The following is a 24642-nucleotide window of genomic DNA, read 5'->3' on the forward strand; positions in this document are numbered from 1 at the left end:
TTATGAAGTTTGCTATATAAGGTAAGAGTGTAAGCTTAATTTTGTTGTGATCTTTCATAGTAAGATCAAGTAATATTAATTTCATTTCTTCTCTCCGCTCTTCTCTCTCTAACTCAGCATAAATTCATTGATGGAAGAATAACCAAACCTGACGAGTCTGATCCTAATTTTGAAGCGTGGGAAAGATGCAATACATATGTAATTGCTTGGATAAATCTCTCTTTGAAACCTGCTATCTCGCAGAGTGTCATATGGAACAATATAGCATTTGATCTTTGGGATGACCTAAAACATAGGTACTACCAAGGGGCTAAATTCCGTGTAGCTGAGTTGCAAGAACTGTATACTGTTAGATAAAGAGATATGACTATCACAACCTACTTCAGAGCGCTTCCAGGTTGTGAGTGTGGTTCAAATTGTAAGTGTGGGTTAGGAGAGGTTAGAAGATTCAAAGCTAAAGATCAAGTTACTAGGTTCCTTAGAGGTTTGAATGAGCAATACTCTGGAGTTAGATCAAAGGTGATGCTTATGGACCCTTTTCCGAACATAAACGCAGTGTTTTCTCTCCTCACATAGCAAGAAAGGCAGTTTCACAGTCTAAGCATTGATTCAAGCTCTGATAAAAGAATAATAGCCCAAACTAAATTGCTTCTCTCTTGAACACTGATGATGGTGTGTATAGCAGAGGGGACAAAGCTCAAGGCATGGGAAGAGGTCAAAGAGGAAGGAACAAATATAATCACAGTGTTCATATTGTGGAAAGACTGGTCATACTATAGATACATGCTATAGGAAGCATGGGTTGTCGCCACACCTAAAACAAAGACAAAACACTGCTTTTGTCAATCTGAGTGCAGCAAAACTGAGGAAGCAAATGACAAGCTTAATACACCTTGCAGTGGAGAAGGAAGCGATTCAACAAGCTTTGATTTCACTCTAGAGCAGAAGACAGCCTTGCTAGCGCTCATCAACAATGGCGAGCACAAGCCTACTCAAAATGCTGTCCCTCATAACATACAGCCTTTACCAATGCCTCATCTAGGTAGTTTGGTAAACATCATGCACTTTAAATCAAATGTTGCTGCATTAAACGTTTCTAATACAAAGGTTGCATCTTGGGTTTTGGACACAGGAAAACTGATCACATTTATTCTTTATATGATTTTCACCATTAGTAAAATTGTTGGAACTATCATTTTCTCCAATGATTTATACCTCCTTGATGCATTGTACATACCGTCCTTCAATTTCAAGCTTATCTCTGTTTCCAAAGCCACATTAAATCTGCATTGTCATATGGATTTTACTGATAAAGTTTGTAAGATACAAGATACCAACTCAGGGAAAGTGATTGGCACAGCTGAGGCGAGTAATGGACTCTACACATTTACTAATGAGGCTGAGAAAAGAAATTCTGCACCTATTACCAGTTTATTAGCTACATCATCCAACACAAACAATTCCAGTACAAGAAATAAGCATACAAACTTGTGGCATTTTAGACTCGGGAACTCGGCATCCTACTTTGTTTTATACAAAACCCATTTCGTTACTAATTGCAAGTAGGAAATTTAACATGGATATTCGTCCCGCTTATATATATCCCTATAATTTTTTAAACTGAATTTTTTTATTAACTTTTATATATATTTTTTATATTATTTATTGTATATATTAATTTTCATAAGTATACACACTGGATTTATTCGGAAATCCGACATCGTCATGTGTCGAAAGGGATAATTACCACTCCAATTACTCCAATCTGGTAAGGGATTTTTATTGCTTTATTTTTGTCAGCATATTAAGAAACGATAAACATGCAAACCATGTTATTTGATTATTCCCGTTAAACAAATCATTTGTTAAAAATATGGGAATGACAGAAATACGTCGTAATAAACTTTTCATAGTCACCGATAAGAAAAGTACATAGATCGGGTGAAATCATATTTATCTCAAATATTCATTAGAATTTAATCCAATCTTAGATACCATGAGAACTTCCATACTACAAATATACTTGAATCCAATGACGAAAGCTAGTGCACTCCAAGTAAAGTAAGGAGTGCAGCACTCTTTAAAAGTTAACCTACTATCAAAAGTGATTAGGTAAATTAAATTTATTTATTATTGTTATTATTTTTTTGTTATGGGGTGAACAAACAAACCGACACTAACAAAAAAAACTAATTCGCTCGTTTAATAGAGGATTATCTTTACACAAAAAAAATACCCAAAAAAATTTAATCCAATTCCTCTATTACTCTGTTATTGTTGATGTGATGTCTTCAAACATTTTCACTGTTTTATTTACTAGTAGGTGTTTTTACTATTGTTTTGTCTAGCTACAGATTTTGACGCTCTTAAACCCACTCCATTCCACCTCTACTATAAATGGACCTTCAAAGCCGAAAAAATTTCTGCCATAGAAAAGGAAGACGCTGTCTGTCGCTGCTGCTAGTTGGTTAACTCCAAACTGATTCTGTAGAAGAACCGGTCTCCATGAAGGCGTCATGATTCTCAAATGATGACGCAGTCAAAGCACAAAATACATGACAGTTATAACAAATTCATTATCTTTTATTTCAAATTATCCTTAACTTGTGCTTAATAGAATGAAAAATTAAAATATAATTTTATTTAAACAATTATTTGTATTATTTTTTATTAATTTATTCAAAAAATAATTAAATTTTGAAGCTAATTGGTATAAAATATTACAGATATAAAACTAAGAAATTTTTTTATTTGTATAAGAATGAGCCTAATAAATAATTATTCTATTTAAATATAATTAAGAGTATTTCTTTCTTTGTCAACAGGTTATAATTCAAATGACATAGGGTGTGTTTGGATTTGCGTTGGAGAAGAGAAAAGCGCGTTTGAGCTTCTTGAACGCTTCATCTTTGTGTTTGGCAACATTTTTATCCTCTAAAAGCAGAAGTGATTTCTATGTTAAATCCACATTTACCAAAAGTTATAAATTCTAGCTTTTCCGTTTAGCTTTTCACGTTGGATTAAAAATTATGTTGTATGTACCAATTATATCCTTATTATTCATATGTTTGTTTTTTTTATAATATTTTTGTATTTATATTTAATATTATAATTTTATTTCACATAAAACAAAATTTATTTAAATTTTAATATTATATACATAAAATATATATATAACACAATTTTTTATCATTGTGTTTATATTCAATATTATAATTTTATTTTACACAAAACAAAATCTATTTAAATTTTAATATTATTTAAATTTTTTTCTAGATTTAGTACATGAATTTTTAACTTATTTTTTATGTATTATTTATTTTAATTCTAAAGTCCAATAATTTTTTTACAGATATGTTGTTTTTAATATTTATATACTATTTTTTATTTTGAACTTCAGCCCAATATCTGAAATTTATAAAAAAATTCTAAAATTTGTAAAAAATGATTAACCTGATTAACATGTTACCTTTTTAAATCCAGACCATTCAAATAAAATATAACAAATGAAGAGTTTAAATTTAACGAATTTACAAGGTGTGCAGCACTCCATACTTAGTAAGGAGCGTTTAAAAATGAGCCGAATCCAATAGGATAAAACCAAATCTAGATCTTATATTTTTTAATAAAGAGGTACTATATATTTAAGTATTTTTGACAATTAAATTTAATTAAATTAGCCTAAATCCAATAAAAATTATTTTCATTATATATGTAGTGTATACACACACTTCACTAATACAAATAAAATCCTACTTCATTTTGTGTTTATTTTTGCACGCCTCTTCCTCCTTCTTCTATCAGTGTTGTTACTACATTTTAGTTTTGTTTCTTCTCTTTTTTTTATGTTATTGCATTTGTTCTTTTTTTTATATTTTTTTATTTTATTCCTCTAAAAAAAATCAAGAAAAATTTTAAGAAAATAAAATACAAAAAAAGATAAAAAAAAAAAGACAAAACAGAAGATGAGAAAGAAAAATTTAAATAAAACGAAATCAAATGAACCTAAATTAAACTAAGAAATGACTCAAATTTCTTTTAAGGAATAAAAAATTGGTTAATACTTAACAACAGCATCAAATTAACATCAGTTAAGTAAAAAATCCAATTATCAACAAAAACACAACGAATTCATTTTTAGATACAAATGAACCTCAAATAAACTAAAAAATAAACCAAAATCATTTAATAATAGCAACTGAAAAAATTAAAACCAATAAAGATACATCAGGAAAAAAAGCAGCAGCGACAACAGTAAAACGTGCGCCCATAAATTTAAAAAACTTGGTTAGACTTTGTTAGAATTATGATTTGGATGCAGAGTTTTATTCTCCTTAATATTTGATCTAGATATCATATTTATCTTGTTACCAGGTAACAAATTGAAGAGGCTCTATTTTCCTCGGAAAGGATCGACATTCGCACATTGTTTTTGCACGTTATATCTTTATTTGTATGTCATGCGATTTAAGTTTTTAAAGGGGAAGAAAATGATACCAACATTAATAGGAACAATTATAATGATAATATAAACTACAAATTGCTCCTACAATATGCTAATAATATCATGTATATCTCTTACGAATTAAACTGCTAATTGAACATTTTTAAGAACAAAGATAACTTCCAAATTAAGGCATGATTATAATTTTCTGCCACTACATAGTTAAGTATCTTAACCATCCAAACAAGCGGATGTTTGTACTCTGTAACCCATGGCATGCTAATCTCCAGCTCATTCCGGTTAACTTCACAGGTTAATATACCGTTAGAAGCTCACAAAATTACCTTCAAAATCAAGTAGCTCAAGCACTGTCAGTCTCATTTCCTGAATCGATATTCACAGGTTGCGGATTCTTGTAGCCACTAATCTCATCCTTGTAACGTTTTTTATCAGCACGAGCTTTCGCCTCATATGGTTCCTTCTCCTCCGCTGTGCATTTAACAGGAAAATAATTAAATAAAGCTTGGTCATAAGGTAAGCTTGGATCATATCCGACACTGAACAATTAAATTATCAATCAGCCATACCTGACATCTTTTTCCATTTTTCTCCAAGTACTCTTCCCACATCCGTAAATGAAATTCCGGGATTACTTTTCTTTAGATTCTGCGATTAAAAAGGAAAAAAAAAACAGTTAAGAAAATGTGAAAAATCAACTTATAAATTCCCACATAACAGCTCAGCAATCTCAGCTACAGTATCTACTTTCTTACCATTAATGCTAGATCCTAACAACCAAATGCACCTAACATGCTGACAAGAAAAGTTGGACTCCTCAGTCTCTCCCAATCTACTTAATTATATGCATGAATTTCCGTGTAAGACACTATTTTTCAACTCAACCAAAAATGCTACGAGTAGTTTTACTAGAGATCATATTTCCCAATACTGTAATCAGAGAATGAGTCCAGAAACAATGTGGCAGGATGTTCTAAGGTTTCTCTTGCACTAATATAGGCTTGCTAAAGCCCAAAAGATTTCAGATTATCTAGAATCTGGCCTTGTAAGAATCATACTGGAGAAACTTTACTCCAGGCACATATAGAAGTTATGAACATTGTGGTTCATGTCAAGCCACCACTCAATGGGACTCATTACTCATGTTAAATATATATTGCATGCACATGATCTTATTAATTTGACACCCCACATCAAGATAAAAATTTATGTGAAGCAACATTATTTGTGTCTTGCTGCAAAAGTTTTCTGGATGCATCAATGCTCGACTTCCTCCTTAAATGATCTGCAACATAACTTGAACTACCAACTGGAACTCAAAATCATGAAAGGTAGATATCCGTAAGGGGAAAACTGAAATACTCTCACCCACATCCCCCCGTCAGCCTATATCCATAAGGGCCTACCCAGATATGTACAAAATTGTACCTCTCTTTCCATTTGAGAAAAGAACATGAAACCAGACATTGCCCTCTTGGGTGCATTTGGGTCCTTTTTCTTTTTCTGCTTTTTCTTTTTTCCATCTTCATCAGCATCTTTTGATCTCTTTTTCGAAGTAGATGCCTTAGAAGGCAGCTCCTTCTTTGATTCCTTTTTGGCAGGCTTCTGAAAATCGACCATCATTGAAGTGTCAGATACGTTAAAGATTAGTAGAGGGAAGTAACCATTGTCACCAGATTATACCACAAGACAGCAAAGGCAAATAAAGTGAATCACTTGCCTCTTTCTCATCACCACTTATACTAGCATCAGAATCATCTCCTCCAGAATCATCAGTTGGAGAGCCTTCATCATCCTTGTCAGCAACAAAATCTTCATCCTGCAGATTATTTATCACATGGAATTTAGTACTGCATAGTGATATCTGGCCCTGAACACTATTTAGCATGATTCTGTCTTGCATATAACAAGATAGCTGCTATATTGAAAAAATATAGAAATATGTAGTGTAAAAATTATACATTTAAAAATGTTTTATAATGTAGAGGATAATGCATAACAAAAATGTTTAAAAAACCTACAATTATACAACTAAACATTATAAGTAATAATCCACAAAAATAACAGTGTTATCCCACTAGATGAGGTCAGCTATGCAGATCAAGTGATGCAAATGCGCCTTGTCATAGACCATGTCTATGCTCAAGTCTTTTGATAATTTCAAAGAGTTTTCTTGGGTTAATAATCAAAATTTGTAATTTACACTTTACATACATGATAGCTATTAATCTAATGTATAAATAATAATAAGTCGATGCATAAGAATTTCAGTAACATAAAAGGAGTAAAAAATAAAACACAGCATCATCATACCTTCAAAAGAGTTTAAATCAAGAGTTTTATTCTCATGGAAGGAATGACTTACATATAAAGAAAATAGACAAGCCCAGCCTAAACAAAGGTTTCAGCATTAACAAATAGGATCTACTTGAACATGAAAAACACACCCTTGAGTATGATGCAGAGAAGCAAACCAAGACTACAAGGATTCCTCCCACAGAGAGGACCCTTGAAGACAAAGACCAAAGAAACAACTGTTTCGAAGATATGAGACATGTACCATTACAAGTTCCACACACACGAGAAACCAAAAGAGATAGATGAGACAGAGAACAGATTGAGAATAGGGTTTTTAAAATGGGGAAAAGTGACAAAGTGGCAAATTTTAGAGCCACTACCCAGATACTTATGGATGCTGGATGATAAAAAAATGATGTCTCCTAAACTATAAGAAAAACACCATTTAAATATATGCTATGAGAAGTTAAGGATAGGACACGGAGTGAAATGAAAAATTTAGGCACCTCCTCATCACTTTCATCACCGGCTTCATTTCTGATGCGCTCAAGATGTGGATCAACAGCATCATCATCATCATTCTCAAGAACCTTAGCCATACCAACAGATCCTGGTTGGGCATCTCCTAAGTTCATAATTTTCAATCCCTTTGAACTGCATTTGAAGGAAAAACATGAAAAGTTAATAAAATAAGTAGTTACTTGTGCACATATGTAATAATGTGGCATCTAACTGACATTTACCTGATAAAACCATACAAATTGTGGTACTCATTTCTTTGAATATTACGAAAAAGATGCTCTTGATCAGACTTTAGTCTGACCAGAAGGTCAAAATAATGCATATTTGAACCACCAGCACCATGCCGCTGAAATTCAACATAGTCGATCTAATAGAAAAGACAGAACAATTAACCTCCAATATATATTCTCATTTGCATGTAAAATAGTAAACTATACAAGTTCATCTGTGAGCACACTGGATTTTACCTCTTCATGAAGAATAAGAGTTGGAGGTTTAGGAAGAAAGAAGAAACTCTTCTCAAGGGGATAAAGAATTCCATCTTCAGCTTTTAAAGATGATTTCACTGCATAACCATCATGGCAACTTCTAAATTTTCCTGGTTTGGTAACCTTGGCACCAGACAAACCACGCAATATTGTTGTGAACACTTCATGCATGAGCCCCTGATTATTAAATAGGAAATAATCATCAATTATTCTATCACATGTAATAGGCATAGCAACCAGTTCCATGAATTCTTGCATCATTTAAGATATCCAAAATGTTCTCTCTTATTTTCCCACAGAGTGAAGTACTGTGCGGTTATGCATCAATTAATAACAGTCTAGCAAATACCTTATAGGATAACTCCAACTTGTCCTTGTACTTGCTGTTATAAAGATCTTCACTCATAGCCAACTCACTTTGAACAACATAATCAGTTTCAAACTATATAGATCAAACCAAAACAAAAAGACTGTTAGATCCAGAAGCAAGGAATATATGTATCCACTCAACTGGTACACCATTTTAAAAATGATACCTGCATCACAATATGAGGGTACAGAGTTTGTCCTTTCCGAATAGGTGGGTCCAGACTAATAATAACGAACGTATGTGGCTGATTAGACTAGGGGTACATACAAATAAGAAACATGAGAATTGTCAGTATACTATAACAAGTCAGGACGAAAGGGACATCAACTCAAGAGATGGCTAGCTAGCTGCATCAAAGTGTTATTTGTAAATACAAGAATGCAAATGATCAAGGAATAAACCTTGGGAAGTAAAAATAGGCGAACTACACTGCTATACTGGATCTTGAAATCATTAGCCTGTCCCTGAAGCCGCAAGAATGAAAGATGTAGCTCAACACTATATCTTCCCCTACAAAAAAGTAGAAGTTTTGGTTAAAAAAAGACCAACTAATTCTTTTCCTGAATTGAGACATCGAATCAAAAGGAACAGGACAGCAACAATAAGAAGCAAAAAGTGTTTGAATCATTCATGTGTGTTTAAATCTATATGTACATATGAAGACATTACCTAGGTGTGAGGATGGCAATACCCTCAAATGTGACAACAGCATCTTCACCTCCAGCACCAACATCAGCCATAGACATGATTTTGTCATGGAAAACCTTACACCAACAAGAGTGTGCAAATGTCAGCTAAGTAGAAGTTATAACTACAACAGATGTCATCAAATGATGAAAAATCACCTGAGCAGGAGGTCGATTTTCATCACCAACAAACTGCGTGTTAGAATTTGGGATGTGGAAACTTATCTCCATCAATGAATCTTTCTGAGACCATAACATACATAATATTAGACAATAATGCATTCTCATAATAATAATAACAACAATAATAATAATAATAGTCCAGACTAAGTTTAGATTACGAATATTCTTTACAAATTAGCTTTGTGTTATTCTTGACTCTATGAATACTGCATTGTCCTATGGCCTAGTCTATCTAGAACAAGCTTTCTGAAATCTTTAGTGTGGTGAGTTTGCCCAATGGTTTCTCTCACCAAGTTCACAGGGTTTGGCTCTTGTAAAGAAGTAAATATATTGTGCCAATCCTTAGTTTTTGCTAATCTTTGGTGGACTCGATTACAAAAGAATGAAAGAATTTTTATGGAGTCCTTTTCAACTATAAACTTTATTAGAGTCAAGAATAACTCTTTTCACGTCCTTTTGATGCTCTTTTCAATGTCAATTTAATGTGTTTATTTATCCAGATACAAAGGCATCAACATGAGTTGTTACACATTTTATTTTAGCATTTCGTTCTAGATTTTTGTTTCTTTGTAAGGATGCCAAAAAGGGATGTGTATGTACCTCATTGGCTCCAGTTGTGTCATCCACGTGAAACTCCAAGATCACATCATTTTTCCCCTGAAGCTGTGTCTGAGAGACATCAGCTAAAGACACTTCAAAAGCTTGTTTTGAACCAACCATGAAAGCCAGCATATTTCCTAAAACAGAACAAAAGTTCAGGAATATTCACACAGCACAAAAATAGTGAACCCAAGTATATCAAAAAGGATGCAGCATAAACTGAAAGGACACATTCGATTGCAAAGGAAAAAACCAAGAATAAAAGTTCCTCTATGAAAACCCCACTCCTCAAATGATTTTTTTTCTTCAGATTTTCAGAAGATCAAAGTATAAAATAAAGTGATATCTAATTTTACACCTAAATTGCACCTAGTGGGGTAATCTCAGATATTGATACTTAAATTTGTAAGCGAATTCAAACTTAAAATAAAAAATAAAAAAACCCTTGAAATTAAGAACAAAGGAAAAAGAAAAAAGAAGGAACTAGTTCATGAACTCATGGTAATCTTCATGAATAATGATATGATAAACAAAGATATGATATCAAAGACTTTGTTTCTCCAAACACATAATATTCTGAAAGTATTAGGTATAGCAAGTATGGATGGCAAAGCAGAATGTTTGAGACAAAGAACGCACCAAAAAGGGAAGAGATTACAACACATTAATTCATGTATATATCACTAACCATTTAGATCAACTTCTCCCCAGTTACGCCCACTTACAGAAAGCTGCTTCTCCTCTACTGCTATCCCACATGTATTTTGGAAAAAATTGGTCAAATTTGAAACATCCTGCCAGAAGTGTACAAATTAACTCCATAAGAAAGTTCTTTTAATAACTGAATGATTCTCTTGACCACAAAAGTATGTAAATGCACATTCAAAAGGGATGGAGAGAAACCTGGTCACGGAAACCAGTGAACTTGTAAAACAAACCGTCCTTGATCTGAACACCTAGTTGATTAGTCCTTGGAACCTTCATCCATGTCACTCCCATTATGTCAGCTTTATCGACTTCAATCAATTTACCACCCCCCTGTCTCTTCCATATAATACCTCCTGAATATATCTTCATCTGCCCTGGATTCTGCAACCCCAATCACACGAAAAGAAGTATTATACATAATAATTTCTGGTTTCTCCGCAACTATTCACTTATTCACATAAGCTTTACTCTTCTCTTCTTATAAGAAATAATGTTAACTAATTGTATTGTTTGAAAAAGTTACCAACAAAAAATTGATCAAACAAAGCTTGCCATGGAACAGGTAAATAGGTAATGCAACCATGATTAAGGGAGCAGATTCAACGTTACCCTATGTGTATTAATTGAAGAGAAATGATATTTGCACCACCCTTTACGCCCTAGTGTTCATCAATCGAGTTCAGACAATTTTTTTTATCTTCTCCGAATTCTTATCAATCACTCGTGGTTCAAACTCAAAATGATTTTCGTTCCATTCTCTACTTTCTACTTCGCTACTTTCCCCTAACTCTCAAAAGTTTCTAATAGTAGTCACTAAAAACCAAAAAACTTTAACCTATTCAAAACGTAATGTTCTCTCTTAAACTAAACCCTAAGCACAAAAGACGAAAAACAAAAGTAAGTAACACAGAATAAAACCCTAAGATTTGCTCGCTAAACCAGCTGGTTTCAGGTTCCCGTTTCGCTTTTTCACATCGTCACATCAAATTCCACACAAAAAAAAAATAAAAAATAAAAAATTCCAAAAAAAAAAGAGTAAACTTCCAGCAGCAAAAGAAAGCCGCCAAACAAGGGCAGCAGTGAGTGATACAGATAAGGCGAAGAAATCAAACATTTCGTGGAAAATTTCAATGCTGGTTGCAGCGAAATTCAAAACCAGGGTTTAGAAAACAAAAAAGCAAGAACAAAATCGTGGTTCCAGAAAGGAAAAAACATGAATAAAAAAGAAAAAAAAAAAGAACCGAAAGAAATTAGAAGATTGTGGAGATTGATGAAAAGAGCTTACGGTGCCTCCGCGGCCACCGAGGGTGATGTTGTTGAATTGATGACCATCAGCCATGGCCCTTACGCTGCTGTTGTCGATGCTCGAGGGTGAAGGTGAGGGTGAGGGTGTGGATGGGATGTTGGCAATGAAAATGTCTCTCGTATTTATTTCATCAAAAGTAGCGCAAGCGCGAACTGTACTATTTAATGACCACATGAGCCGGTCAGGTCCGTGTTTTAGATAGACCGGACTCGGTCATATTTTTTAACCGCCATGTGATGATTATGTAATGAGTAAAAGCCCTTTTACAATCTTTAATTTTAACAATAAAACTCTACATCCAACCAAAATATTTAACTAAATCTAATCAAATTATTATAACAACTTTTTAAATTATGCTTCTCCTTTTCCTTCTCCTTCTACTTCTCCTTCTACTTTTTTTTCTTTTTCTTTTTCTCTTTCTGTATTTCCTTTTTCTCCTTCTCCTTCTCCTTCTCCTTCTCCTTCTCCTTCTCTTTATGTGTTTTCTTTTCCTTCTTCTCCTCCTCCTCTTTATTTTTCTTCTTCTTCTTCTTCCAAATTTGCACATATAGGTTCTTCTTCCCTTTTTCTCCTCTTCCTCCTCCTTCTTATTATTTTCTTCCAAATTCACGCACGCAGGTTCTTCTTCTTCTTTTTTGTTATCGTCATCACCAATAACACCAGTATTTGCAAACATATTTATTGGTTCTGATTTCTCTACTGCCATAATTAAATAATTTCGGTTCATTTCTTAATTTGTTTCGGTTTATTTATGTGTTAATTGATGTTCACTTGATACTACTAATAAGTATTGACCAAATTTTTTATTTCTTAAGTAATTTTGGGTTTTCTTTAGTTTAATTAGGTTCATTCGGATTTAGAAATGAATTTGATGTGTTTTTGTTAATGATGTGTTCTTGTTTCCTCCTATTCGGTCCTTCAACTGCCTTAGTTTAGGCAAAATGCCCTTATCCATGATCTGTTGGAAAACTTCCACTATCGGGCAGTCAAGGGTGTGTAATTTGTGAACTTTTCTACTCAGGAAAAAGGCTTGAATGGTCTCCCAAACGTCATTTCTCTCAAAGGGTCCCTTGGCTTTTCCGGGTTGATAGCCTGACGAGTGGGCAGGGCAGCTAGCTGCCGTTTGTTGGCGACTACCACCTGACTGACCTCCTCGTTATTTATATACTCTCTTGGCATATACTGTATCTCATGTAATGTGCAAACAGGCTTGGTGGTCAAGTATTTCTGAAAGTCCTCGTTCATTAGGCCTTTAGTGAGGCACAAGTTGACCACGGAGTCCGTAAGGCCGTCAATCTCTAAGTACTCATCGTTGAAACGGTCCAAATACTTTCTAATAATCTCGTGGACTCGTCAATCCATTGTGTTATCCCCAAGAAGTTGAGTGGGTGCTTGCCTTGGCGATGCGAGTGGCGAACTGGACTAAAATCTTAAGAGAAATGTCTAAAAAGGTGGTTATGGAGCCTTATAGATGAGAATTGAACTAAGAGATCGCCAGCCCAACCAGGGTCATGGAAACGCCCGGCATTTGACCGCATATCCCGCAGCTTCTAGGTTCATCCTGGGTTCGAAGGCCGTGATGTGCTCTTGTGGGTCTTTGGTACCATCATACCTCATATCCATCGGCTTGTCAAAGTTCTTGGGTAGACAGACTTTGAGGATGGAATAGTGGAAGGGGGTGGCACTGATCACCATGGGATCCTAGCGTTTCCTTTTCTATTCCTCCTTACGTTCCCGGCTTCTCGATTTGTCTCGGGAGTAAAAGGGCTGGGTACGACTGTTGGTTTGGTCGCGCCCCTCGTCCTCCTCCCCCTCAAGTTGTCTTTCTCCCTATCTTCTTAACGGGGACCGAGTGTAAAAATGGCTGAGTCGGGCCTCTGCGCGTGAGCAAGTGTTTCGGCTAACCTCAGGGTTATATCAGTCTCTCGCCGCCAACTTTCTTTTGAGTTTTTGAACTCTATGCCTGAGTTCTTGCATGATCCTGGAATTATCATTGCTCGTACCCTCCAAACGAATGCCTTTTGGGGGACTGCTCATGGGAGAGATCATGGTCAAAAGGGGTTTGTCGCCTCTAGGAGGTCCCCATGCTCAATATATTCATGAGGCGACCCCCTGTCGCTCACTGTTCGCCTCTTTTCCAGCCTCATCTTCTGGGTGGAGGGAAACTTCCATCCTCAGCTCACGTCAAGTCCCCATAGATGGCGTCATTGTTCGGTAGTCAGTTAGACCGGTTGAAGAAAGATCGTTGGAAGTAAGGATCAGGATCTGAATGAGAGAGATGAGGTGAGGGATCAAGCCTGTGAGTCATCGGTTGGTTGGCGGATGGGGCCACCTGTAAGGATACTCCGATGCCAAAGTAAGGGTCCGTACAATGAGGCAGCTAATTAGGGTTGTAGTGACATACATGAGGAGAGGGGTAGATCCCCCTCCTTTTATCCTAGATTTTCTGGGTGGGCCTTCTTTCGCCAAGGCCTAACCTTTCGAAAGCTTCCACCAACTGTCAAATCTCGAGAGATCGAGATATGTACGGGGTGTCATGGCGTACGGATAAGGTCAGGTCCATTTGGTGGACCCCAATCTATCGAGCTGAGCCAGAACATAATACATTATATAATATAATTTATCAATATACAAAGTAAATTGATATTTAGATATTTAAAGAGAGGTAACATCAATTTAATGCAAATATTTGTAAATAGTAAATTTTCAGTTAATAAGAAAGTTTATATGTAAATTTATAAAACTTTACATCCTGTAGCAATTTATATGCATTAAACATAAGATTGTAATTATTTTTAATTATTGTATTTGAGTAATATTAAACTGCACTTTATTTAATTTTGTATTTTTTTTTATAAATAACGGGGCATTAAGCCCAAACAAAACAAATTAGATAGTGTTAGTACAAATTTCAAACTGTTGAGAAATTCAACCATGATATCTACTGACTCATATGAATTGAGTCAAAAGGATCTGGGACGAAACCAGTTGATCATGCATGGTTGAAGTTCTGACATAATAAGGACTCGACTTAAGGAAGCAGAATTTTGACTATGAGATGAGTCAAGTCGAGAAGGACCGTCAAAAGTTTAGACTTGCACTTGGTTTTTATCCAGAAGCACTATACAAAATATGGAGCTTAGGCTACGTTTGTTTCTAAGAACATGACAAGACAAGACACTGAGAAGTGAGAACAAGACATAAAGGACGGAGACACAAAATTTTGTGTTCTTGTATCCTGTTTGGTGATAAATTAGAACAAATTATAAAAATCTAATTTATTTATTTTTTTTCATTCAAAAAATTTGAGACGAAAAATATAATTATAAAGAATTAACAAGAATAATGAAAGAAAAAATAAAAAATAAGTTATGTCCCTTGTTAGTGTCACCGTGTCCTTCCAGTCATGATGGACACAAAATACACTAATTCAGTGTCCTTGGACACATTGTCTCTGTCCATGTCTCCTCTGTCAAACACGATTTTGTGTCTCTGTGTCCCTATCTCAGTGTCCTGTCTCTGTAAACAAACGCAACCTTAAAGACCAAGGTAAAATCAAAGACATGAGGTGTCCACTTTAGAGAGCAAGGTCCTTCATAGTCAAGGAAAGGTAGTGGGTTGTGAAAACCTAAGAAAAAGGAGAAAATTAGATCGTGTCACAAGAAGAGCATTTTCCAGTCCACTCCTCGTGATCTATAAATAAGAGAAACTCAGATGAGTTCATAGACTTCAATCTGAACACCTCACCATCACATAAAGCTCTGCAATTTTTCAATCACACTGACACAATAGAAGCCAATGAAATGTAAGTATATGTAAGTGTATAGAGTCCACTTTTTATTTATTTCCTTTATTTTCTTTTTTTTCCTTTGTTCTTTCCTTTCCTTTTAATTTATTTTATTTTCAATTTCTTTGAGCATTTCTTTTTCTTTCTTCGAGTATTTTGCTTTTTCTAAATCTTAATTTTATTTTATTATTTATTTAAAGCTTTTATTTATTTTATTTCCTTTTATTGCAATTCTTTACATTATTTGCCACAGTTTGATATCTTTATACACTTTTCGACACAAACACTAAATAATTTTCGAGTCGATCTCACTCTTTTTTTATACTCTGAGATCTTGATACAAGCTTTATTCGACACTTTATCGAGGTTACAAAAAATAAAGTGAAACAAATTGGTATGTCTAGTGGGACACTGAGTTAAGCAACGTGTCAAACTTTGCATGCAATTACGCAGTGACAAATTAATAATGTCTGATAGAGTATCTACTTCCACTAATACGTCGAACAGTGATACTGGAGAAAATACAAGAGGCCTAGAAATAGAGGCTGTTTTGCAAGTACCTCAAGTCGAAGGATGAACCCTGTGATTACAGAAGAAATCCCTTCGACTGTGTTCACTACATGGCCTCAATATGAATTGCCTCTAAATTATTCTCTGCCATTGAAAAATCCCAACACAAGATATATGAGAGGTACAACCACTACAAGGGAGAATCGCTTGTATAACCTTACACCTCTTACAGGTTACCCTCCAGTGGGTATACCAGGTAACTATAATCCTAATATAGAAAATTATAATGCTTATTAGTATTTAATGAATAATTCCCCATATTTAGAATCAGTACCCATGTCTTCATAACCTACATTGATGATGCCAAACGTCTTTTTGACACAGGGTACAGGGGCAACCCAGTAAGGTTGCCAATTGGTGAAGGATGTGCTTTTATATTTCTAGAGATGTCGAGACAAGTTTCTGTTGGAATAATGTCTCCTAACACGGTTGAATCTTTTGCTGTATTTAGACAACAAATAGAAGACGATCATTATGACTTAGTTAATATACTTACCCAGCAAATGGCTATAGTTTTAAATCTAATCGTGAAAAATGATAATGCAAGAATAGAATAGATAACTCGACATGTCGATGATATTGTAGGAGCAATTAATTGACCGTTTGTACCGCCGATAGGTGGAATGCATGCAAACAATTCTTAAGTAATTCTAAATAGAGGATATGATCCAAATAGGGTTTTAAATAGGTTTAGAGCAAACAATGTTGCTCAAGATTATAGTAAAAAAATAACCTAAGTTGTCGAACAAATCTTCAATAGGGCAGGATTTAATATAGGGGTGACAAATCAACCCTAGTTTATCTCTTCCTTTTTAGATTATGTTTTGCAAGCTGAACTCCCCAAGGGAGTCAAAACTCCAAAGTTCTTCACTAAATTTGCAGGTAAGAGTGGAAAACCAATTGTTGAGCACATAGCTTGTTATACAGTTAAAATTGGTGAATTAGATGGCAATAAATACTTGAAAATGAGATATTTTTCTCTTCTCCGATAAAGAATACATTCACAGGGTATTCAAATTTACAACGTAACTCAATCTATAGTTGGATTTAGTTAGAAAGAAATTTTCATGATTAATTCTTTAGAGGTGAAATGAAAGTAACTTCGTCTGATTTATTCACAGTGAAAAAGAAAATTTGGAGTCAATCGATGACTACTTGATATAATTCAAGAATATGAGAAATAAATATTTCACTCCTATTCTTGAACCTGAGATAGTCAAAATGGTCATCAATGGTCTTGACTTCAATGTTCGAAAGAAATTAGTGAACCAGCAATTCCTAGGCTCAGTTAGCCAATAAGGTTAAGCAAATTAAAAAGTTGAATAAAGAAAGAGAAGAACATGAGTTGAGCAAAGGAAAATGTTCTTTAATAAGAAAGTGAGTTATGCTGATAGTATGAGAGAAGAAGAGTCGAATAATAAGTCCGTCTTTGCTGCAAAACTAAAATATGGACCACATTATGTGTATCGATCTCTTAATCTAGCAAAAGACAAAACTTCTTTGTTAGGAGAAAAATGGTATTCTTTCGACTTGACAAAAGCAAAACAAATGTTTGACATGCTTTTGAAAGACAAACAACTCATACTTTTTGAAGGAAAACGAATGTCATTTGTTTCTAAAATTAGAAATAAGAAATTTTATAAATTTTATCAAGCTCTTAGCCACTATACTAATAATTGTGTACGTTTTGAAGACTTGATACAGAAGGCAATTGAAGATGGTCGACTAAAGTTCGCAGAGAAACCTGAGATGAAAGTAGATTTAGATCATTTCCAGGTCACATTAAACTTTGCTAAAACTGAAGATATGGTTTTCTCAATCAACATGGCTTTTGTCGAGCCCATGGAAAAAATGATCAATTTGAACTAGATATGTTCAAAGCAGAAAGGCCAGTTTACCCAAAAGTGGGAGAGGATTTGTTGGATTTTTTACTAAGACAAAGAGAAGAGGAAGAAAATGTTGCTATTTGTCCTTGATGCAGTGCTTTGTTCGACACTTCAGCTGCTAAGGTTTTTTACTCACACAAAAAGAGTTGAGAATATGTGTATTAGGAAGAATTGAGGCAAGTTCGAGTAAAGTGGGGAAGTAAGAGTCAAAACTCTGCAAGTGCCCCTGTTAAGAAGCAAATGCGTACGGTGATCATTGTCGATCAGAAATCCCATGGGGTGTCAAATCGAACTAGAGTTCCACCTGCTAATGTGTCAAATAATATGTGGGTACAGAACAATGCTCCAAACTACTCAAAGAATTATAACTTTAACGTTCTTAGAAGAGGTTTTGGAAATTGGGTTGGAAGCTGAAAAAGAGGTATTTCTCGATGAAGGGCAAGTAGAAGAGGTGGCGATCGAGCTAGATCTTGATGCAATTTTCAAGAAAAAACTCCCTTCATTCTAAGAGCAGTGGCTCATGTACAAGGGGCTAATGTCAAACACAGAAGGTCCATAACCAGAATTGAATAAGGAGAGAAAGTCACTTAGTAAGAAGGAGGAAAAAGCATCCTCGACCAAGGGCCAAGACCAAAGGAGGTGTCGAAGGAGATTATGATGATGTCATCCTAGGAGACAAGTACAGATTTGTCGAAAATGGGTTGATAAAAAAGGACTATTTGAAAGGCCTGATGAAATAACAAAGGGTCATATTTGACCTTTACACATTAAGGCTAAGGTGGAAGGACTAGTGATCAATCGCACTAGTCGATAGTGGAGCAGCAATTAATTTGTTTTCCGAAAGTATGTTGCCATTGTTCCAGAAGACAGTCGAGGATTTGTTCAAAACAAATTGAGCTGTTATAGGATTCAATGGTAAGTCAACAACTACCCTAGGTATGATCCCATTCAGGGTGAAGGTGCGAAATGTCGAAAGACGAATGGTATTCATAGTGGTGCCTACCAAGGCCACTTTTAACATGCTGTTAGGAAGAGACTGGATCTATGGAGTAGGGGCAATTTTCTCAACTCTGCATCAGAAATTGGTGCTCTGCGATGAGGATGGAAGGATCAAAGAGATTGAAGTAGACAACAACCCCTGCTATGTTGAACAGATAAATGTCAGCTTTAAAGAATATCATACTAGTGTTCGACCACTAGAAATTGATATGAGTTCCTCTGTAATCAAATGTTGCGGCCCAGGGTATGAAGTTGGTCCCTAAGGCCAAGGAAAACTTGGCCACAGAATCTACTTAATGGATATAGCAAGCCATTGGGCTCGACTCAGCCTACATGGCTGAGAAGAAGGAGTGCATAGGTGAACGTGCACTATATTGTATATATGATCTCGACCCATTAAGATTCGAGAAATCTGATTTATTTTCAGAAGATTTGCACAATAAGAAAGTTGAGGTACAAGATCCACTCGAGGAAGTCGAGATTGGTAGACAAGGAAAGGCAAGGTAGTGGGTTGTGAAAACCTAAGAAAAAGGAAGAAGTTAAATCGTGTCACAAGAAGAGCATTTTGCAATCCACTCCTCATTATCTATAAATAAGAGAATTTTAAAAGAGTTCAAGGACTTCAATATGAACACATTGCCATCACACAAAACTCTGCAAATTTTCAGTCATACTGTCGCAACAAAAACCAATGGAGTGCAAGTGTATGTGAGTGTCTGAAGTCACTTTTTATTTATTTCCTTTCTTTTCTTTTCTTTTCTTTTATTTTCTTTGTTCTTTCCTTCCCTTTCCTGTTAATTTATTTTATCTTCATTTTCTTTGAGAATTTCTTTTCCTTTTTTCAAGTATTTTACTTTTTTTAATCTCAATTTTATTTTCTTATTTATTTAAATCTTTCATTTATTTTATTTTTTTATTATAGTTCTTTACATTATTTGCCATAATTTGATAACTTTATACACTTTTCGACACAAACGCTAAGTAATTCCCGAGTCGAGCCCATTCTTTTTTAGAGGAGTCATATTTGCTCTCCGAACTGAGATCTTGATATAAGCTTGATTTAACACCCTGTCGAGGTTACAAAAAATAAGTGAAACAGGTAGAAACTATCCTAGAAAAGTAATTCCAATGAAATTTACATGAAATTTAAAAAAATACACTCGAGAATAGAAAAGAAAAAATGACATCCCGACTAAAGTTCATGACCTTGCCATAGCAATCTATCTGCACAAGCACTCGGTTCTTGAAACTTATGATAGATGTTCCAATTACTTTGCCTACTGCAACATTCTTTAATACCAAAAATAACGTTCTTGTAGGGTGCAACTCGATAATTTCTTGAAAGTAGAGACTTACTTCTACTTTAGAGTCCATTCCCATACAAATATTTACGTGTTCGAGATTTAAGACCAGATCCAAACCTAATAAAATACCCTAGAGCTCTGCTAGAGTCACCACAACTACCTAGATTTGTATTGTAATAAACCAAGAACTTACTTTCATGGTCTCTTAATATCCCACCACAAGTCGCTCTACTGCCTTTTTATTTTTAGTGACTAATAGAGAATAACACAAAGAGCAACTAAGTTGGAGATATCATCTCCTTCCTAATAATCTTATCAACAACATTATAAGGTAGTAAAAACTCAATGTAAGAACGAGAATGACTTGCAGCCGTCTTAGCTAAACGGTTAGCCACTGAATTCAATATTTGTTGAATTAACTAAAATATGAACCACCACCCAATTGCGCTGCACCACCTCAGAAATCTTCAAAAGAAGGTCCTTGTCTTCCCTCTGCATTGGAAATGAATCCTTATGGCTGCGTTTGTTTCTAAGAACAGGACAAGACAAGACACTGAGAGCAGGACAGGACAAGACACTGATGAACAGAGACACAAAATTTTGTGTTTTTGTATTCTGTTTGGTGATAAACTAGAACAAATTATAAAAATTCAATTTATTCTCATTTTTTTCATTCAAAAAATTTGAGATGAAAAATATAACAATAAAAAATATAATTATAAAAAATTAACAAGAATAATGAAAGAAAAAATAAAAGATAAGTTGTGTCTCTTGTTAGTGTCTCCATGTCCTTCCTGTCAGGATAGACACAAAATACACTAATTCAGTGTCTCTTGACACATTGTCTTTGTCCATGTCTCTTCTGCCAAATACGATTTTGTGTCTCAGTGTCCCTGTCTCAGTGTCCTGTCTCTGTAAACAAACGCAGCCTATTAGTCAAAAGAAAAGCCTCTAAATAATCTGTTTTACAAATCACTTCCTTGTGCCCACTCTCCCAAGCCAAACAAATACCCCTCTAAATTGCGAAAAGCTCACACCAAATAATAGTCCCTATCGAAATGCTTGTGTAACAGCCCAATAACAATTTACCTGTACTATTCCAAATAACACACCCAAAACCAGCAAGTTGTTCTTATTCAAAAAGACTAGCATCATTATTTAATTTAACAACATTGATTGGGAGAGGGCACCAAGAATCACACAAAGAGGGATGATGAGTCACCTGATTAGAACGCTTAATAGTTGCATAACTGTAGAGTGCCTAATGAGCTTGACAACCTTTTTCATGCTCCGGTTGTCATTTCGATTAAAAATATCATCGTTTTTATTCCTCCAAATCCACCAAAGGGCTACTGCAAAAATCTCTTCCCTGATCCAAAGATTTATATGAAGCCAGCTTCGAAAATTGAAGGAGACATCCGAAGTTTGCATTCCTACCTTCAAGCTCTCCCAAATCAACTTCACTTTATTACAAAGTCTGAGACAGTGATCTACAGTTTTAGGTGCTTTATTGCATATAAGACAAAGATCCGTTGTTATTAAGCATCTTCTGAAATGGAAGCTTGCAGTGGGGATGACCCCATGCAAAATGAGCCAAATTAGTCCCTTGACCTTCTTAGATACTCCCAAATGCCAGATCCATAGCCAATTTTCATTTGTATCCCACGCAACCTTCATTCCAAGGAGCCATTCATAACCATCCCTTGTTGAGTAAATGTTTGAGTCATTAAAACCACTTTGGTTCATTCCCTTCCTGCACATAAGGGTTGTAATTTGTAATTTCTAACTTTAAGGACTCAGGTAATACAGTGTACGAACCTTCCAAATTCTAATCTCCACCAGACCACACGTCGCCTAAAGAGAGACAAGTGTTAGAGATATGCACAAAATGAACCTCTTGAGCCAGAATCCCCAAAGGTCTCAAAGAATGATACCATAAGGATTGAGTTAAAGAACCAACGCACTAAATATAGCCATTTTTAGCCTACTAGATGTTTTTGTGATGTTATGCTATATACTCGAAGCTTGCATAAGACACTTAAGATCCAAACCTAGGTTTCCTTGAACATATTTAGCTAGAATTATGTGTACTTATAATTTGTCCCTACCATGAAAGAGCTGCCAAACCAGTTTGCCAAGAAGGGCAGTATTAACATACTGAGAATCGCAAACACCAATGCCCCATACCTCTTAGGTGTAATCACAGTATCCCAATTCAACAAATTTAAACCCCGTTCATCCGTCTTTCCTTTCCACAAGAAATTACGCATAACATAATCAATCTTAGAACACACCTTGTTGAGGAAGAAGGAGACCTGTATTTGGTATATAGGTAGAGAAGCTGCCACAGATTTTATAAAACATAATCTACTGGCTCTATTAAAAAGTCGACCCTTCCAACTAGACAATCTACTCTTAATTTTCTCCATCGCCTCCAGACAAGCCGCTCTAAATGCCCTCGGATGATTAAGGTTAACCCCCAAGTACTTGTCCAAATTATTAGCAAATTTAATAGATGACACACCGACCTGTATAACTTTATGATTATTAAACACACTCTTAGAACACACAGCTTTGGACTTATCTAAGTTTAGCTTCATGTCAGATGCCTTACATAACAAGTTTAAAGAATGCATGACCTGATGAACTTGACTCTTGCTTGCTTTACAAAAAAGAAAAAGGTCATCGACAAATATGAGATGCGAGATTCGTGGGCCTCTTCGAGAAACAGCAACCGAGTCCCAAGCCCCCAACTCCACTTGATTAGAAATAAAGCCAGCTAGCATCACCATACAGAAGATAAACAGATATGACGGCATCGAATCTCCTTAACACAGCCCTCTCTTGGGTTGGAATCCATCTAACCTACTCCCATTCCACAAGATTGAAAGAGATGACACTTGAATACAGTTCATAATGAGACTCCTAGTAGAGGTAGAAAAACCGAAACTACTCAAGGTGTAGTTTAAAAACTTCCAGTCTATTTGATCATATGCCTTCTCTAGATCGATCTTAAAAGCAATAGCGCCCTTTCTTGACTTCGTTTTCTTCAAGAAATGGAGCATTTCTTGCACCACAATGATGTTGTTCAGAGCTCCTCTCCAAGAATGAAGCTTCCCTGATTCGGACTAATAATATTAGACAAGTAAGGTCTCAAACGACTTACTAGCACTTTAGTTGCTATCTTCTAAATGACATTGCAGAGACTAATTGATCTAAATTTTTTCATTTGGCTAGAGGTTTCAATCTTAGGAATGAGCACAATAAAGATTTCAAGCATACTTGGATTAATTATGTCACCCTGAAACACCCTATGAACCAGACCTCACATATCTTGACCCATTACATCCTAATATTCTCTAAAAAAGAATGTTTGGTCCACTGCTCATTTGACTTCTAATATCAATATTGGTTTAGTAAGATTCTCACAAGCTTCTCTGTTAAGAGTAGTTCTCGAAAAATCTCCTAAAGAATCCACCTCCATCGAGTCAATTGAGTAAAATGGATCTTTATAGAAATTCAACATCTATTGCTAAAGGAGATCCGAATAAAAAAACCAAGTTCTATCTTTTATAAAAAATTCATGAATCTTATTTGCTTTTCTTATAATAATGGTATGCATATGAAAAATTTTTGTATTTCTGTCATCATATCTTACTTATTATTTTTTAGACTTTTGAAATTAAAATATTTCTTCCTAAAGTATGATCATTTTTTATAACAGAACAGAATTAAATTTTTTTTATTTTTTTTGTCATTTAAAAAAATAAATTATAATCATTTACTATTAATTTTATAAATAAAATAAAAAATATAAAAAATATTAAAATATTAAAAATCACACTTTTTTTTTGAATTGAAAAAAAAAAGATCATTCCGATAACAGAGCCATCGAAATTCAACCTAATAAAAGGAGAGTTTAGAAGATCCAACGGACTTGTCAGTAAAACATCCAACTCTTTTCCTTATCAATTTATCTCCTCTTGCGTTGAGTTATATTGTTTGGCTAAGTGCACCGCTAAATTATAAATTTTCATTTGAAAAATGTAGAAACTAATTTAATTGTTATTTTGTTAAAAAAAAAAAAAGTGAAAATTTAACCATAGTTGATTTTCACTCCCTACCAATGGATTTTCATTTCAAGCACAGTTGACTGAGAGAGTTCGCTCAGGCACTGCTACTTGCCAGATGGTTCGGAGCTGAGACCCACAAACCCACTCCGCCGCCGCATCATCACTCATAAGTCATAATGTCCACTCTCCTCTTCCTCGTCGTCCTCCTAACAACCACCACGAGCAGCGGCGGCGCCCCAATCATAGGGCTAGACTCATTCCTATCCCAGCAATCACGCATCGACCGAGAAGCCACGAACGACACCTTCCTCATCCTCCCATCCACGATCAAATCGTCCCTCTCCCACTCTCACCCAAACCCCCACATCCCAACCCTAATCTCCTCCCTCCTCCCTCTCTC

The 24642-nt window shown here is 35.1% G+C and overlaps 1 protein-coding gene across 1 annotated transcript; it reads right to left on the bottom strand.

The window, feature by feature from the left end:
• Positions 1–4491: 4491 nt before the first annotated feature.
• LOC107471078 (FACT complex subunit SSRP1) lies at positions 4492–11757 on the bottom strand. Its single transcript, XM_016090522.3, has 16 exons — positions 11603–11757; positions 10513–10698; positions 10298–10403; positions 9610–9746; positions 8986–9069; positions 8810–8904; positions 8542–8650; positions 8307–8393; positions 8120–8212; positions 7750–7947; positions 7504–7649; positions 7267–7414; positions 6183–6281; positions 5891–6067; positions 5032–5110; positions 4492–4933 (listed from the first exon to the last, which is right to left on the bottom strand). The coding sequence occupies exons 1-16, from the start codon at positions 11654–11656 to the stop codon at positions 4806–4808; spliced, it is 1926 nt and encodes a 641-aa protein (XP_015946008.1). The 5' UTR covers positions 11657–11757; the 3' UTR covers positions 4492–4805.
• Between the last annotated feature and the right edge of the window lie 12885 nt (positions 11758–24642).

Source organism: Arachis duranensis, chromosome 10 (genome assembly GCF_000817695.3).
Source record: "Arachis duranensis cultivar V14167 chromosome 10, aradu.V14167.gnm2.J7QH, whole genome shotgun sequence".
Classification (NCBI taxonomy): domain Eukaryota; kingdom Viridiplantae; phylum Streptophyta; class Magnoliopsida; order Fabales; family Fabaceae; genus Arachis; species Arachis duranensis.

Bases quoted from the DNA above. Each gene is read 5' to 3' on its own strand.
- LOC107471078 (XM_016090522.3), bottom strand. From the start codon at position 11,656: ATGGCTGATGGTCATCAATTCAACAACATCACCCTCGGTGGCCGCGGA. The intron at 7,415-7,503 runs GTAAATGTCAGT...CTTCAAATGCAG, and splicing joins AATTTGTATGGTTTTATCAG to TTCAAAGGGATTGAAAATTA. The intron at 6,282-7,266 runs GTGCCTAAATTT...AATAATCTGCAG, and splicing joins GTGATGAAAGTGATGAGGAG to GATGAAGATTTTGTTGCTGA.